At 33.4% G+C, this 13,937-nt stretch overlaps 1 protein-coding gene across 1 annotated transcript in view; it reads left to right on the top strand.

The window, feature by feature from the left end:
- The window catches only part of RBM41 (RNA binding motif protein 41), a 67,762-nt gene extending 56,474 nt beyond the window's left edge, over positions 1 to 11,288 (top strand). Inside the window, exons 7-8 of the mRNA XM_052663401.1 lie at positions 8,773 to 8,920; positions 11,122 to 11,288. Coding sequence (XP_052519361.1) covers positions 8,773 to 8,920; positions 11,122 to 11,288 — 315 coding nt within the window. The remainder of the gene's footprint in view (positions 1 to 8,772; positions 8,921 to 11,121) is intronic.
- The last annotated feature ends 2,649 nt before the right edge of the window (positions 11,289 to 13,937 follow it).

Here is a 13,937-nt window from a genome sequence, read left to right as displayed (position 1 = left end):
AATGGACATTTAGATTGTTCCCAAGTCTTTGCTTTTGTGAACAATGCTGCGGTGAATATGGGAATGCAGATTTTTCTTCCAGATTTTTATTCTAGTCCTTTTAGATATATAGCCAAAAGTGGGATTGCTGGATTATATGAGTTCTAGTTTAAATTTTTTAATGATCTTCCAACTGTTTTCCATTGTGGTTGTAACAGCTTAAACATTCCCACCAACATTGCATAAGGGATAAAATTTCTCCACATCCTCACCAGCACATCTCTTTTTTTTTCGCTTTTGAGTTTCAGGAGTCCCTTATACATTTTGGGCTTCCCACGTGGTGCTATTGGTGAAGAACCCACCTGCAAATGCAGGAGAAAGAGACACGGATTAGATGTTAACCCGTTATTAGATATATGATTTGAAAATACTTTCTCCCATTTTGTAGGTCACCTTTTAACTTTACTGATTGTTTTCTTTGCTACGAATATGGGTTTGAGTTAATGACACTTGTCTGTGTTTGCTTTTGTTCGCTGTGCTTTTGATATCATATCTAACAAAGTATTGCCAAGGCCAATGGTCAGGAAGATTTTTCTGTTTGCTTCTAGGAGTTTTGGAGTATCACATCTTATTTTTTAAGTATTTAATATTTTTAGTTGGGTTTTGTGTATGGTGTAAGAGAAGCATCTAATTTCATTTTTTATCCTGGATATCCAGTTTTCCAAACACCATTTATTAAAGAGACTGTTTTTTCCCCATGTGTATTTTTGCCCTCCTTGTCTAACATCAGCTTACCATAAATGTGTGGTTAATTTCTAGGCCCTCTATTCTAGTCCATTGGTCAATATGTACTTTTTTATGCCAGTACCTTACTGTTTTGATTACTGTAGTTTGAAATCAGGATATATGACACATACTACTCTGTTCTTCTTCCTCAAGATTGCTTTGTCTATTCATGGTCTCTTGTGGTTCATATGAATTTTAGGATATTTTTATTTCCATAAAAATCATCATTGGTATTTTGATAAGAATTGCATTGAATCTGTAGATTGCTTTGATTAGTATTATATTTTGACAGTATTAATATTTCTAATCCTTGAGTATGGGATGTCTTTCCATTTATTTCTCTTCATTAATTTCTTTTTTATATTTTTTTACTGAAATATAGTTAATTTACAATGTTGTGTTAGTTTCTAGTGTATAACAAAGTGATTCAGTTTTATATATATATAAAACAACTTTTATGTTTATATTATATATATATATATAATTTTTAGATTATTTTCCATTATGGTTTGTTGCAAGATATCAAATATGGTTTCCTGTGCTGTACAGTAGGATCTTGTTGTTTATCTTTTTTATATATAGTAGTTTCTACCTGCTAATCCCAAACTCCTAGTTTATCCTTCCTCCCTGCCTTTTCTCTTTGATAACCATAAGTATGTTTTCTATGTCTGTGAGTCTATCTCTGTCTTGTGATTTGTATCATATTTTAGATTCCACATGTAAGTGATATCATATAATATTTTTATTTCTCTATCTGACCTACTTCACCTGCTATGACAATCTCTTGTTCCATCCATGTTGCCACAAATGGTATTATTTCATTATTTTTTATGGCTGAGTAGTATTCCACTGTATATATTAATATATACCACATCTTCTTCCCATTCATCTGTTGATGGATATTTAGTTTGCTTCCATATCTTGGCTATTATATAAAGTACTACTATGAGCATCGAGGTGCATGTATCTTTTTGAATTAGAGTTTTCTCCAGATGTATGCCCAAGAGTGGGATTGCTGGATCATATGGCAACTCTACTTTTAGTTTTTTAAGGAACCTCTGTAATGTTCTTCATATACACCAATTTACATTCCCACCAACAGTGTAAGAGGATTTTCTTTTCTCTACATACTCCAGCATTTATTATTTGTAGACTTTTTGTTGAAGTCATCCTGACCAGTGACATGATACCATATTGTAGTTTTGATTTGCATTTCTCTAATTAGCAGTGTTGAACATCTTTTCATGTGCTCATTGGCTATCCGTATGTCTTCTTTGGTGAAATATGTATTTAGATCTTCTGCCCATTTTTTGATTGGGTTGTTTTTTTGTGATTGAGGTTTATGAGCTGCATGTATATTTTTTAAATTAACCCTTTGTTGGTCACATCTTTTGCAAATATTTTCTCCCAGTATGTAGGTTGTCTTTTAGTTTTGTTTATGGTTTCCTTTGCTGTACAAAAGCTTCTAAGTTTGATTAGGTTCCATTTGTTTATTTTTGCTTGTATTTCTATTGCCTTCAGAGACTGACCTAAGAAAACATTGGCACGTTTTATGCCAGAGAATGTTTGCCTGTATTCTCTTCTAGGAGTTTTGTGGTGTCCTGTCTTATATGTAAATCTTAAAGCCATTTTGAGTTTTTTGTGTGTATGGTGTGAGGGGGTGTTCTAACTTTATTGATTTATATATGGCTGTCCAACTTTCCCAACACTACTTGCTGAAGAGACTGTTTTTTCTCCATTGTATAGCTTGCCTCCTTTATTGAAGATTAATTGACTGTAGGTGTGTGGGTTTATTTCTGGACTCTATTCTATTCTGTTAATCTAGATGTATGTTTTTGTGCCAGTACCACTCTTTTGATTACTGTAGCTTTCTAATTGTCTGAAGTCTTGGAGAGTTATGCCTTCCGCTTTATTCTTTATCTTCAGGATTATTTTGCCAATTCTGGGTCTTTTTTTGTTCATCATAAATATTAGACTTATTTGTTCTAGTCTGTGAAAAACATCATGGGTAATTTGATAGGGATGCATTAAACCTGTAGATTGCTTTGGGTACTATGGCCTTTTTAACCATATTAATTGTTCCAATCCAAGAATATGGTGTATCTTCCCATTTCTTAAAATCATCTTCTGGTTCTTTTATCAGTGTTTACAGTTTTCAGCATATAAGTCTTTCACTTCTTGGTCAAATTTTATTCCAAAGTATTTGATTTTTATGCAATCTTAAAAGGATTATTTTTTTTCTATTTTCCCTTTCTGATATTTTTATTGTAAAGCAATGGAACAGGTTTCTGTAAGTTAATCTTGTATCCTGCTACTTTGCTGAATTTGCTTATTGGTTCTTTTTTTTAATTTAAATTTATTTATTTTAATTGGAGGCTAATTACTTTTCTTATATCTTGCTAATTTGCTGAATTTGCTTAGTAGATTTTGTGTGGAGTCTTTCAGTTCAGTTCAGTTCAGTCGCTCAGTTGTTTCTGACTCTTTGCAACCCCATGAACCATAGTACGCCAGGCCTCCCTGTCCATCACCAACTCCCAGAGTTCACCCAAACCCATGTCCATTGAGTCAGTGATGCCATCCAACCATCTAATTCTCTGTCATTTTCAAATGAGTCAGCTCTTCTCATCAGGTGGCCTAAGTATTGGAGTTTCAGCTTCAACATCAGTGCTACCAGTGAACACCCAGGACTGATCTCCTTTGGGATGGACTGGTTGGATCTCCTTGCAGTCCAAGGGACTCTCAAGAGTCTTCGCCAACACCACAGTTCAAAAACATCTATTCTTCAGTGCTCAGTTTTCTTTGTAGTCCAACTCTCACATCCATACATGACCACTAGAAAAACCATAGCCTTGACTAGACGGACCTTTGTTGGCAAAGTAATGTCTCTGCTTTTCAATATGCTGTCTAGGTTGGTCATAACTTTCCTTCCAATGAGTAAGTTTCTTTCAATTTCATGGCTGCAATCACCATCTGCAGTGATTTTGGAGTCCAGAAAAATAAAGTCAGCCACTGTTTCCCCATCTATTTGCCATGAAATGATGGGCCCCAATGCCATGATCTTAGTTTTCTGAATGTTAAGCTTTAAGGCAACTTTTTCACTCTCCTCTTTCACTTTTATCAAGAGGTTCTTTACTTCTTCCTTAGTGTCTGCTACAAGAGTGGAGTCTTTAGGGTTTTCTATATGTAGTATGTCATCTGTATATAATGGCAATTTTACCTCTTCTCTTCCATTTTTGGATACCTTTTATTTCCTTTTCTTGTTTTATTGCTATGGCTAGAATACTATGTTGATTAGAAATGGTAATAGTGGGCATCATTGTCTTGTTCCAGATTTTAATAGGAAGGCTTTCAGCTTTTCACTATTGAGCAATGGCTGTGGGTTTGTCATAAATAGCTTTTACAGTATGTCCCCTACGTGTGAACCTTCAAGTTGCAAACTCTCAAAGATGTGAAAGTGTGTATCATCAATGTCAGGTGGGAGTGAAATTGTAACCTGGCCTCCATCTCCTATTTCTGATGATCCTTCAGCTCTTCCATCTCCCAGCTCTTCTCCCTCCTCCAGTCAGTAACTCTTCTTGCCTGTTCACTCAATGCCAGCCCCTATATGCCAGCTATTGTACTGTACTACTGTACTTTTCAAGGTACTGTATTATAATATTAAAGATACCTTCTTTATTTTTTCTGCTTGTTTTTTATGTATCATTTGTGTGAAAAGTATTGTAAACCTATTACAATACAGTACTATATAGCCAGTTGTGTTAAGTTGGGTACCTGGGCTAACTTTGTTGGACTTATGAACAAATTGGACTTATAATCGTGCTCTTAGAACAGAACTCATTTGTATGTAGGTGACTTACTGTATTATGTTGAGATATGTTCTCTCTAGACCCACTTTGATAAAGAGTTTTTTTTATCATGAATGGATGCTGAATTTTATCAAATGCTTTTCTGCATCTATTGAGATGACTATGTGAGTTTTATCTTTTCTTACGCTGATGTGATGTATCACACTGAATGATTTACATATGTTGAACCATCCTTATGACCCTGGGATAAATCCTACTTGATCATGGTATATGACCTTTTTTTATGTGTTGTTGGATTTGGTTTGCTAACATTTGGTTAAGGATTTTTTGCATCCGTATTCATCAAAGATGAATGTAATTTTCTTTTTTGGTAGTGTTTTTGTCTGGATTTGGTATCAGAGTAATAGTGGCTTCATAGAATGACTTTGGTAGTATTCCTTCCTCTTCAGTCTTTTGGAAGAGTTTGAGAAGAATCAATATAAGTACTTTGTATGTTTGGTAGAATTCCCCAGTGAAGACATCCAGTCCTGAACTTCTGTTTGCAGGAAGGTTTTTTGTTGTTGTTGTTGTTTTTTAATTACAGATTCTATTTCACTTCTAGTGATTGGTGTGTTCAAACTATCTATTTTTGATTCAGTTTTGGTGGGCTGTATGTTTCTAGAAACTTATCCATTTCTTCTAGCTTGTCCAGTTTGTTAGCAAATAACTGGTCATAGTATTCTCATGGTTTCTTTTGCATTTCTGCAATATCAGTTGTTATTTCTCCTCATTTAATCGGGGCCTTCCCTCTTAGTGAGCATGGCCAGAGATTTGTCAATTTTTGTTTACCTTTTCAATTCTTGTTTTCATTCATTTTTTTTCTATTTTTATCTCTATTTTATTAATTTCCTCCCTGATTTTTATTATTTACTTCCTTCTGTTGACTTTAGATTGTTCTTTTTCTAATTCTTTTAGATGGTAGTTTAGGTTGTTTATTTGATATTTTTCTTGGTTTTTTTTTTTTTTTTTTTTAGGAAGACCTTTATCACTATGAAGTTCCCTCTTTGGACTACCTTTTCTGCAACGGGTTGAGTTTTCATTGTCATTTGTCTCAAGATATTTTTTAATTTCCTCTTTGATTACACTGTTAACCTATTAGTTTCTTTAGTAGCATGTTGTTCTCTTTCCATGTAATCTTTTTTCCTCATTTCTCTTTCTGTGGCTGATTTCTAGTTTCATGCTATTGTAGTCAAAAAGATGCTTGAAATAATCCTTGGCCTCTTAAATTTCTTGAGGCTTATTTTGTGTCCTAGTTTGTGGTCTATTATAGAGAGTGTTTTATGTGCACTTGAAAAGAATGTGTATTCTGGGTTTATTTTTAATTTAATGTCCTGAAAATAGCAATTAAGTCTAGCTATTCTATTGTGTCATTTAGTATCTGTTGCCTTACTGATTTTCTGTCCGGAAGATCTGTCCATTGATGTCTATTGAAATGATTTGTGATTTTTATCCTTCATTCTATTAATGTGCTATATGATATTGATTGATTTTCATATGTTGAACCATCCTTGCACCCAGGGATAAATCACATTTGGCCATGATCCTTTTAATGTGCTTTTAAATTCAGTTTACTACTTTTCTGTTAAGAATTTTTACATGTGTATTCATCACAGATATTAGCCTATAGTTTTCATTTCTTATAATATCTTTTTCTGTTTTGGGTCATGTTAATGCTGGCCTGATAAAATTAGTTTGGGAGTGTTCCTGCCTCTTCAAATTTTTGGAAGAATTTTAGGAGGATTGGTATTAATTCTTTAAATATTTGGTAGAATTCACCTGTGAAGCCATCTGGTCCTGGGCTTATCTTTGTTGGGAGATTTTTGATTACTGAATAATTGTATTGCTAGTTATAAGTCTATTCAGATTTTCTGTTTCTTCATGATTTCATCTTGGTAGGTTTATGTTTCTAGGAATTTATCGTTTTCTCTAGATTATCCAATTTGTTGGCATATAATTGTCAGAGTAGTCTCTCATAATCCTTTTTTATTTCTGTGGCATCAGTTGTAAAGTCTCCTCTTTCACTTCGAATTTTATTTGAGTCTTCTCTTTTTTCTTAGCCTAGCTAAAAGTAGTCAATTTGGTTGATCTTTTTAAAAAACAGCTCTTAGTTTGGTTGATTTTTTTCTATTATTTTCCTAATCTCTATTTCAGTTATTTCTGTGTAATCTTTATCATTTCTGTCCAATAACTTTGAGCTTAGTTTGGGGTTTTTTTCCTAGCTCCTTGAAATGCAAAGTAGTTTGAGAGCTTTCCCCTTGTTTAATGTAGGCATTTAATGCTATATACTTCCTTTTTAGTATTGACCTAGTTGCATTCCATAAATTTTGGTATGTTGTAGTTTCATATTCCTTTGTATCAAGGTATTTTCTAATTTACCTTTTGATTTCTTCTTTGACCCATTGGTTGGCCTAGATTATGTTGTTTAGTTTCCACATATTTGTGAATTTTCTAGTTTTTCTTTTGCTACTGAAAGTGAGGTTTGAAATCTCCTACTAGTGTTGTGTTGCTATTTATAGCCCCCTTCAGTTTTCTCAATGTTTGCTCATATATTTAAGTGCTCTGATGTTGTGTGCATATATATTTATAGTCATTATATCTTCCTGGTAAACTGACCCTTTTATCATTATATAATGTCCTTTTTTGTCTCTTTTGAAAATTTTTGATTTAAAGTCTATTTTATCTTGATTAAACATGGCCAACCTTATTCTTTTTTGGTTGCAATTTGTGTGGAATTTCTCTTTTTATCCTTTCTTTTCCAGCCTGTGTATGGCCTTAAATCTAAAGTGAGTTTCTTGTAGACAGCACTTAGTCACATTTTGTTTTTTGTTTGTTTAACCACTCTATGTCTTTGACTAGGGAGTTTAATCCACTTGTATGTAAAGTAATTAGTGATAGAGAGGATTTACTATTGCCATTTATTAGTTGTTTTCTTTTTATAGCCCTTGTTGCTAATATTTTGGTAGTGACTTGCCTTTTTCCTTTCTCATTTTGTGTGCCTTCTATAGGTATTTTAACTATGATTACACAGGTACTTACTTAAAACACCTTGTAATAATCTATTTTAAGCCAGTGAGAACTTAAGTTACATCACATTTAAGAGCTCTTTTTGTTTATTTTCTTGAATGTTTCTTTTTTAAGAGCATTTCATTCCTAATAGATGGAATATTTTCTCTTCTTTCTCTGAGGATATTAGTGATGGCTCTTTGAAGTTTTTTTTTTTCCTCCTTGCATAGTTTCTGTTTTCTCCCACTTGCTTTTATTTATTTTTTTGTTCTGTCTCTTTCACATTAGTTGCTTTTCTCAGATGCCTGATAATTTCTGCTCATATTTATGAGTAGGAGCCAAAAACGGATTGGAAGCTCTGATCAAATGAGTGATCCTTACTGAATTTAAGCTTCTCTTAAAGTCATCTGGCTCGTTCATTTGTTGGAGAAATTCCCCATTCTAAATCAGCATTTTTAGACCTTTCCTTTTGGGGCTGATTAGATTTCCCAGAGAAGACTTCACAACTCTCACTTGGGGAGGGTACCACCAGCATTGTAGGAGCCAAATGAAGGAAAGTGTTTTGGATATCCCCATCATTCAGAATACAGCATTTCTCTTAAAGCCTAGTTTTCAGGAACAGTGTTCACATCCTCAATGGTGTCTAACATTCCCCATGTTCAGAGAATGAACCTCCAGTATACAGCAGGATTGGGAGTGGTCTTTACCCAGTAGCATTTTGTAGGGGAGGGTGTTTAAAGATATAATCTAATTTTTTAAGGAACTTTTAACATACCCACCTTATCTTAACTCCAGCTGTTTATATCCATTTCCAGAGACACTAGAATATATCAGTTCCTTAAATGTTTCAGGATTCTTAGATGTGGATTGGGTTAGCTCTTGGTTTCCCCCACTGCTGATTTAAGATTCAGCTTTCTCGAGTATGCTTGTTCAGTTATTTTACAGTTTCCAGAATATTGTTGCTATTGCCTCATTTCCTTGTTCTTCCTTACTTTTTTTTTAAAAGTCCCTATAGTTTTAAAGTTTTTTGGAGGGATTGAAATTAGATGCATGTATTCAATCCACCACCTTTATCTGAAACTAAGTCCTTCCACAATGAAATAGTTAGTTGCCTTATCTCCCTAATGTGATATTTCTGTTGATCCTTGGTTTGTATTAGGTGTTATACCTGAAGAACCTTAGCCCTCGGGTGACTGAAAGAGATCTAGTCTCATTATTCGCTCGGTTCCAGGAAAAGAAAGGACCTCCAATTCAATTCCGAATGATGACTGGACGAATGAGGGGACAGGCTTTTATCACTTTTCCCAGTAAGTAGCTTCATCTGGATAATTACTCAGTTATGGCTGAGTCACTAATAAGTTCATTAGCAACTACATATGCCCTCTTTAATTTAAATATAGCCCACAAAAGAAGCACGTAAGAGGAAGGGAATTAAGGAAAACATGTTCTTTTTTTTTCTATTCTCCCTTCTGTGTTTCCTCTCCTTATTTGACAGTGCACCACCACCTTACACCATTGTCCTCTCTTTTCCCCAGTCTTGGCACTTCCTACTCACTGTATCAAAATTTGCTTTCCCTCTGCTAAAAGTAATATTTTTAGTCCAAATTATAATTACATTAATTGTTAATATATTGATATTCTTATCAGAACACTTATAGTTACATTATGCTCTATTCCTTTGGGAGTAAGACTGCAAGCTATTGTGATATTATGCTATATTATGCTAATTCATTAGTAATTCATAATTAACTAGTGGGTGATATATTGTTCAACTGTTGTTTCCATCCTAATACATGACTTCAGTATTCTAAACCATAGGGAAGATTAATATAGGCGTGTCTCAGGGATACTGCAGATTCAATTCCAGACCACTGCAATAAGGTGAATTATCTCAATAAAGTGACTTGCATGAATTTTTTGTTTTCCTAGTACATATAAAAGTTATTATTACACTATCAGATGCAGATTATCACCATAGACTGGGAGAAAGGGTGCATGTATGCATGCACTGTCACTCAGTTGTATCTGACTCTTAGCAACCCCATGGACTGTAGCCCACCAAGCTCCTCTCTCCATGGAATTTTCCAGGCAAGAATAGCGGAATGGGTTGCCATTTCCTCCTCCATGGGATCTTCCCAATGCAAGGATCAAACCCACGTCTCCTGTATCTCCTGCAGGCAGATTCTTTACCTCTGAGCCACCTGGGAAGCCTTATGTTTATACTATACTGTAGTATATTAAGTGAGCAGTAGCATTTTGTCCAAAAAACAATGTACATACCTTAATTTAAAAATACTTTCTTAGTAAAAAATACTATCATCTAACAGTTCAGGGTTGCTAAAACCCTTCAATTTGGAAAAAACACATTATCTACAAAGCATAATAAAACAAAGTGTAATTAAACAAGTTGTATCTCTATAGGAATTCCAGTTTCTAGGACAGACCAGACTATCTTTCTTTTTTGGTGGAGGCTAGGTAGGAACTGTGCCTTTTATTATCCCTAAACTATCATAATTTATATATTGCATAGTAATGTATTTAAAGGTGAGTGCTTTTGCACATGAGCAATGCCAAATTCCCCTGCAGTCTTCTTGTACAGCATTGTACCATCTTTCTTATCTCATTGAACGTTTTTGGATCCTCAGCTCTAGTGATTTTCAGTCTTTTCAAGTGTAAGAACCCTTTTAAACTTAAAATATTATTTCATGTACCCCCATCTAATATGATCCATTAGTTGAAAAAATATATAATAAAAAGGCTTTATACACTAAGTACTTTTAAATAAATAGCTGTTTTACTAGTTATGAATATATTTGAAAATTTGTAGAGCATACATATAAGACATAAATTGGTTCAATCTAAAACCATTGCTTGTCTACTTAGGATTTGACAGACTCTGGGCAATAAGTCCATTCCTTCCTAATTTCCCACATCTAGACTCTGAGACCCATAAATTAAATCCTCCTGCTATACCCTGTATACTCTTACACCTCAAGCTTCCATATGCCTACAGGGATTCTTAAACTTATCCAAATGAGGGCTCTGACAACCACTCTCTAATCAAAAGGAAAAGTATTAATAGGAAAATGTCCCCAGTACCATAATAGCTTCTTTTGTGTTTTCTATTTTGAAAATTATTTCATTCTCTTAGCACTTATAATGTGTTATCTAAGATATAGATTTGTGTATTATTAGATATGGCTTAGCCCTCTTTAGCACACTGTCTGTATCCTTGTTTTGTTTCGTTTTTTTTTTTTTTACCTATATCCTTGAATTAGGAGACACTCTCAAGCATCCTTTTTAAGATTCTATTGTAATTATTCTTAGCCATTAGTTTAATCTTGCTGAGTTATACAAATTTTGGATTGTGGAAAACACAATAAACTCAAATAACTACATGGCCTTATAACCTACATTGTACTCCAAGGCAAAACAACATAAACTAGACTTGGAATAAAATTGAATTATTAAGCCATACGTAAACTGGTGGTTTTTCTTTCTCTTTTAGATACAGAAATAGCACGGCAAGCATTGCGTCTAGTAAATGGATATAAGCTACGTGGGAAAATATTGGTGATAGAATTTGGAAAGAACAAAAAGCAACGGCCGGATCTCCAGGCTGCTTCCCTAATATCATCTACTACAGATAATACTACTGAAATCAGTGGCAGTTAGAAGATACAAAAACTGTGAGTCCCAGGAGGTCTTTTTTACATCAGAATTTAGGATCTAGGGTTTGTGTATAGATAGCAGTTTGTTTGGAATTGAAGAAGAGAAACTGAGGGAGAGAAAGCAAAATTAAGACAATCCCTTTCAGCTTTTGGAAAGCATTGGCAGAATACATTTTCTATAATCAAAGATTATCTAGGATAGACAATATAATATAGAGTATAGAGGGTTGGGTATAAAGAGTATCATTTTCTCAGGATAAATTACAGTAGATTACTTCCAAGGATTTTTAAAATCATTGTAATTTATATGAGGTCTTATATATTTGTCCCTAGAGATGACATTCTTTCTAAGACTGCCTCCTATATATATATATATATATATATATGTAACTTAAAAAAACGAATTAAATATCTAGAGCCCACTTGTCCCTAATTTTATTCAGCTAGTAAATAAGTGACCAGGGGCCTAAACATTGGCAAATGCTGTTGAATTAGACCTTCAGCAGTAACAGTAGGTAGTTTTCATAGGTTAGTCAGCAAATACTTAATGCACACTTCCCTATTAAGTTATCAGTATCTTCAAAAAGCTATTCATTTTTTCTAATGAAAGAATTTAGATAAAAACATTAATGTTCTCACAATTATTTACACTAGCTACCATTGAATAATGATTGAATTCAAAGCAATAAGCATTGAATCATTGTCAGTACATGTTAGGGATTAAATATATGAATTTTAGAAGAGGAACATACTAGCAAAGAATACCAAAGGAGGGTAGAAAGAAAGAGCTTTCTAGAAGAGAGGCAGCCAGCCCCAAGTCCCCCAGTTGTTTGTTTATAGTTGCTGGAGAATAGAAAAATGACATGATATAGAGGAAGTAGTATAAACTTTGAAATCAGACCTGTTTGAACTCCACAGCCATATTTAACCACTCTATGACTTTGGCAAGTCATTAAATCTGAGCCGCAATTTTTTTCATCTGTAAAAATGAGGATAGTAATATTACTTCATTGGGTTGTGATGATTAAATGTGATCGTATCCAGGATGAAGATCAGAAAGAAAAAAGAATGAAAACATAACAGAGTATACAACCATTAAGCACTCTTATGTACTTATAATGGGAATATCAGAGAAAGAAAAGAGCAGAAAAAAATATTCCAATAAATAATGGCTGTAAACACCTCAAATTTGATAAGAAACATTATCTACACATCCAAGAGATCTCAATGAATCGCAAGTAAAATAAACAAGAAATCCACAAACACACCACAATAAGAATGCTAAAACCCAAAGATGAAACTTTTGAAAGCAAAATGAGATAGATGAAGCATCATTTACAAGGAAACTTCAATAACAGATGACTTCTCATCAGAAACAAAGGAGGTGGCAGTGGGAAAACTTACTCAAAGTGATGAAATGAAAAAGAACTATCAACATAGATTCCATATTCAATAAAACTGTTTTTCAAGAATGAAGATGAAATAAAGACATTCCCACACAGTCAAAAACTGGGAGAATATGTTGCTGTCAGACCTGACTAGCAGGAAATATCAAAGGAAGTTCTTCAGGTAGAAAGCAGGTGACCTCAGACAGTAATTTGAATCTACACATACAAAAAATTAGCACTGGTAAAGGTAATTGTGTAATTATAAAAGATAGTCAAAATACATTTTTCTTTCTTGATTGATTTTAAAAGCTATTTTATCAAGCAATATATATGTAATTGCATTATTAGATCTATTACATATAAAACTAGTATATTTACCAATAGCAAGACAAAGGTAGAAACAAAGCTGTATTGAATTAATGACTCCAGGTGGTAACTCAAATCCATAGGAACAAATGAAAGAAACAAGAAATAGGCAATAAGAAGGTTAATATAAAAAAATCTATAAATAATATGCTTGCTCTTTCTTCTGTCAGCTTCTTTAAAAGACATAAAATTATACTAAGTAATAATTATAATGACATATTACTGGGTTTATATCATGTAGAGATAACACTACTAACAATAATATCATGAAAAATGAGAAAAGGAATAGGTTTACATAGGAATAAGGTTTTTATATCTCAGTGGAATTTAGTTAGTATATAGCTAAAGCCAGTTAAGATGTGTATGGTAAACCCTAGAGCAACCACTAACAAAATAGCTAAAAATATTTAGTAAAAATATTAAATACACTTAAATGTCTTAATAGAAAATGTCTAATGCAAAAGAAAGTAAAAAGGAATGGAGAAATAAAAACTTGAGACATAAGTATGAATGGATTAAACAATCTAGTCAAAAGGCAGAGATCATCAAATGGGAAAAACAAACAAGACTTACCTCTATGCTATTTATTGTAGTCACACTTTAGATTCAAAGATACAGATTGAAGGTTAAAGGATAGAAATATCAGGCAAATGGCAATTATAAGAAAGCTGGAGTGGCTATACTATTATCTAAAGTCTATTTAAAATGAGCTTTAAAGCAAAAAAATTGTTGTAGATAGTGACATCTATTATAAACACATATGCATCTAACAACAGAGTAGCAAAATACATGAATCAAAAGCTGAAATGAACGGAGAAATATAAAAGTATACAACAAAAAGTGGGGGATTAAGTATCCCATTTTCATTAACAACTAGACAGAATTATGAACAAAAGAAT

This window comes from Budorcas taxicolor, chromosome X, assembly GCF_023091745.1.
Source record: "Budorcas taxicolor isolate Tak-1 chromosome X, Takin1.1, whole genome shotgun sequence".
Lineage (NCBI taxonomy): Eukaryota > Metazoa > Chordata > Mammalia > Artiodactyla > Bovidae > Budorcas > Budorcas taxicolor.
Note: the sequence above shows the minus strand (reverse complement) of the source record. Positions and strands in the feature narration are given on the sequence as shown.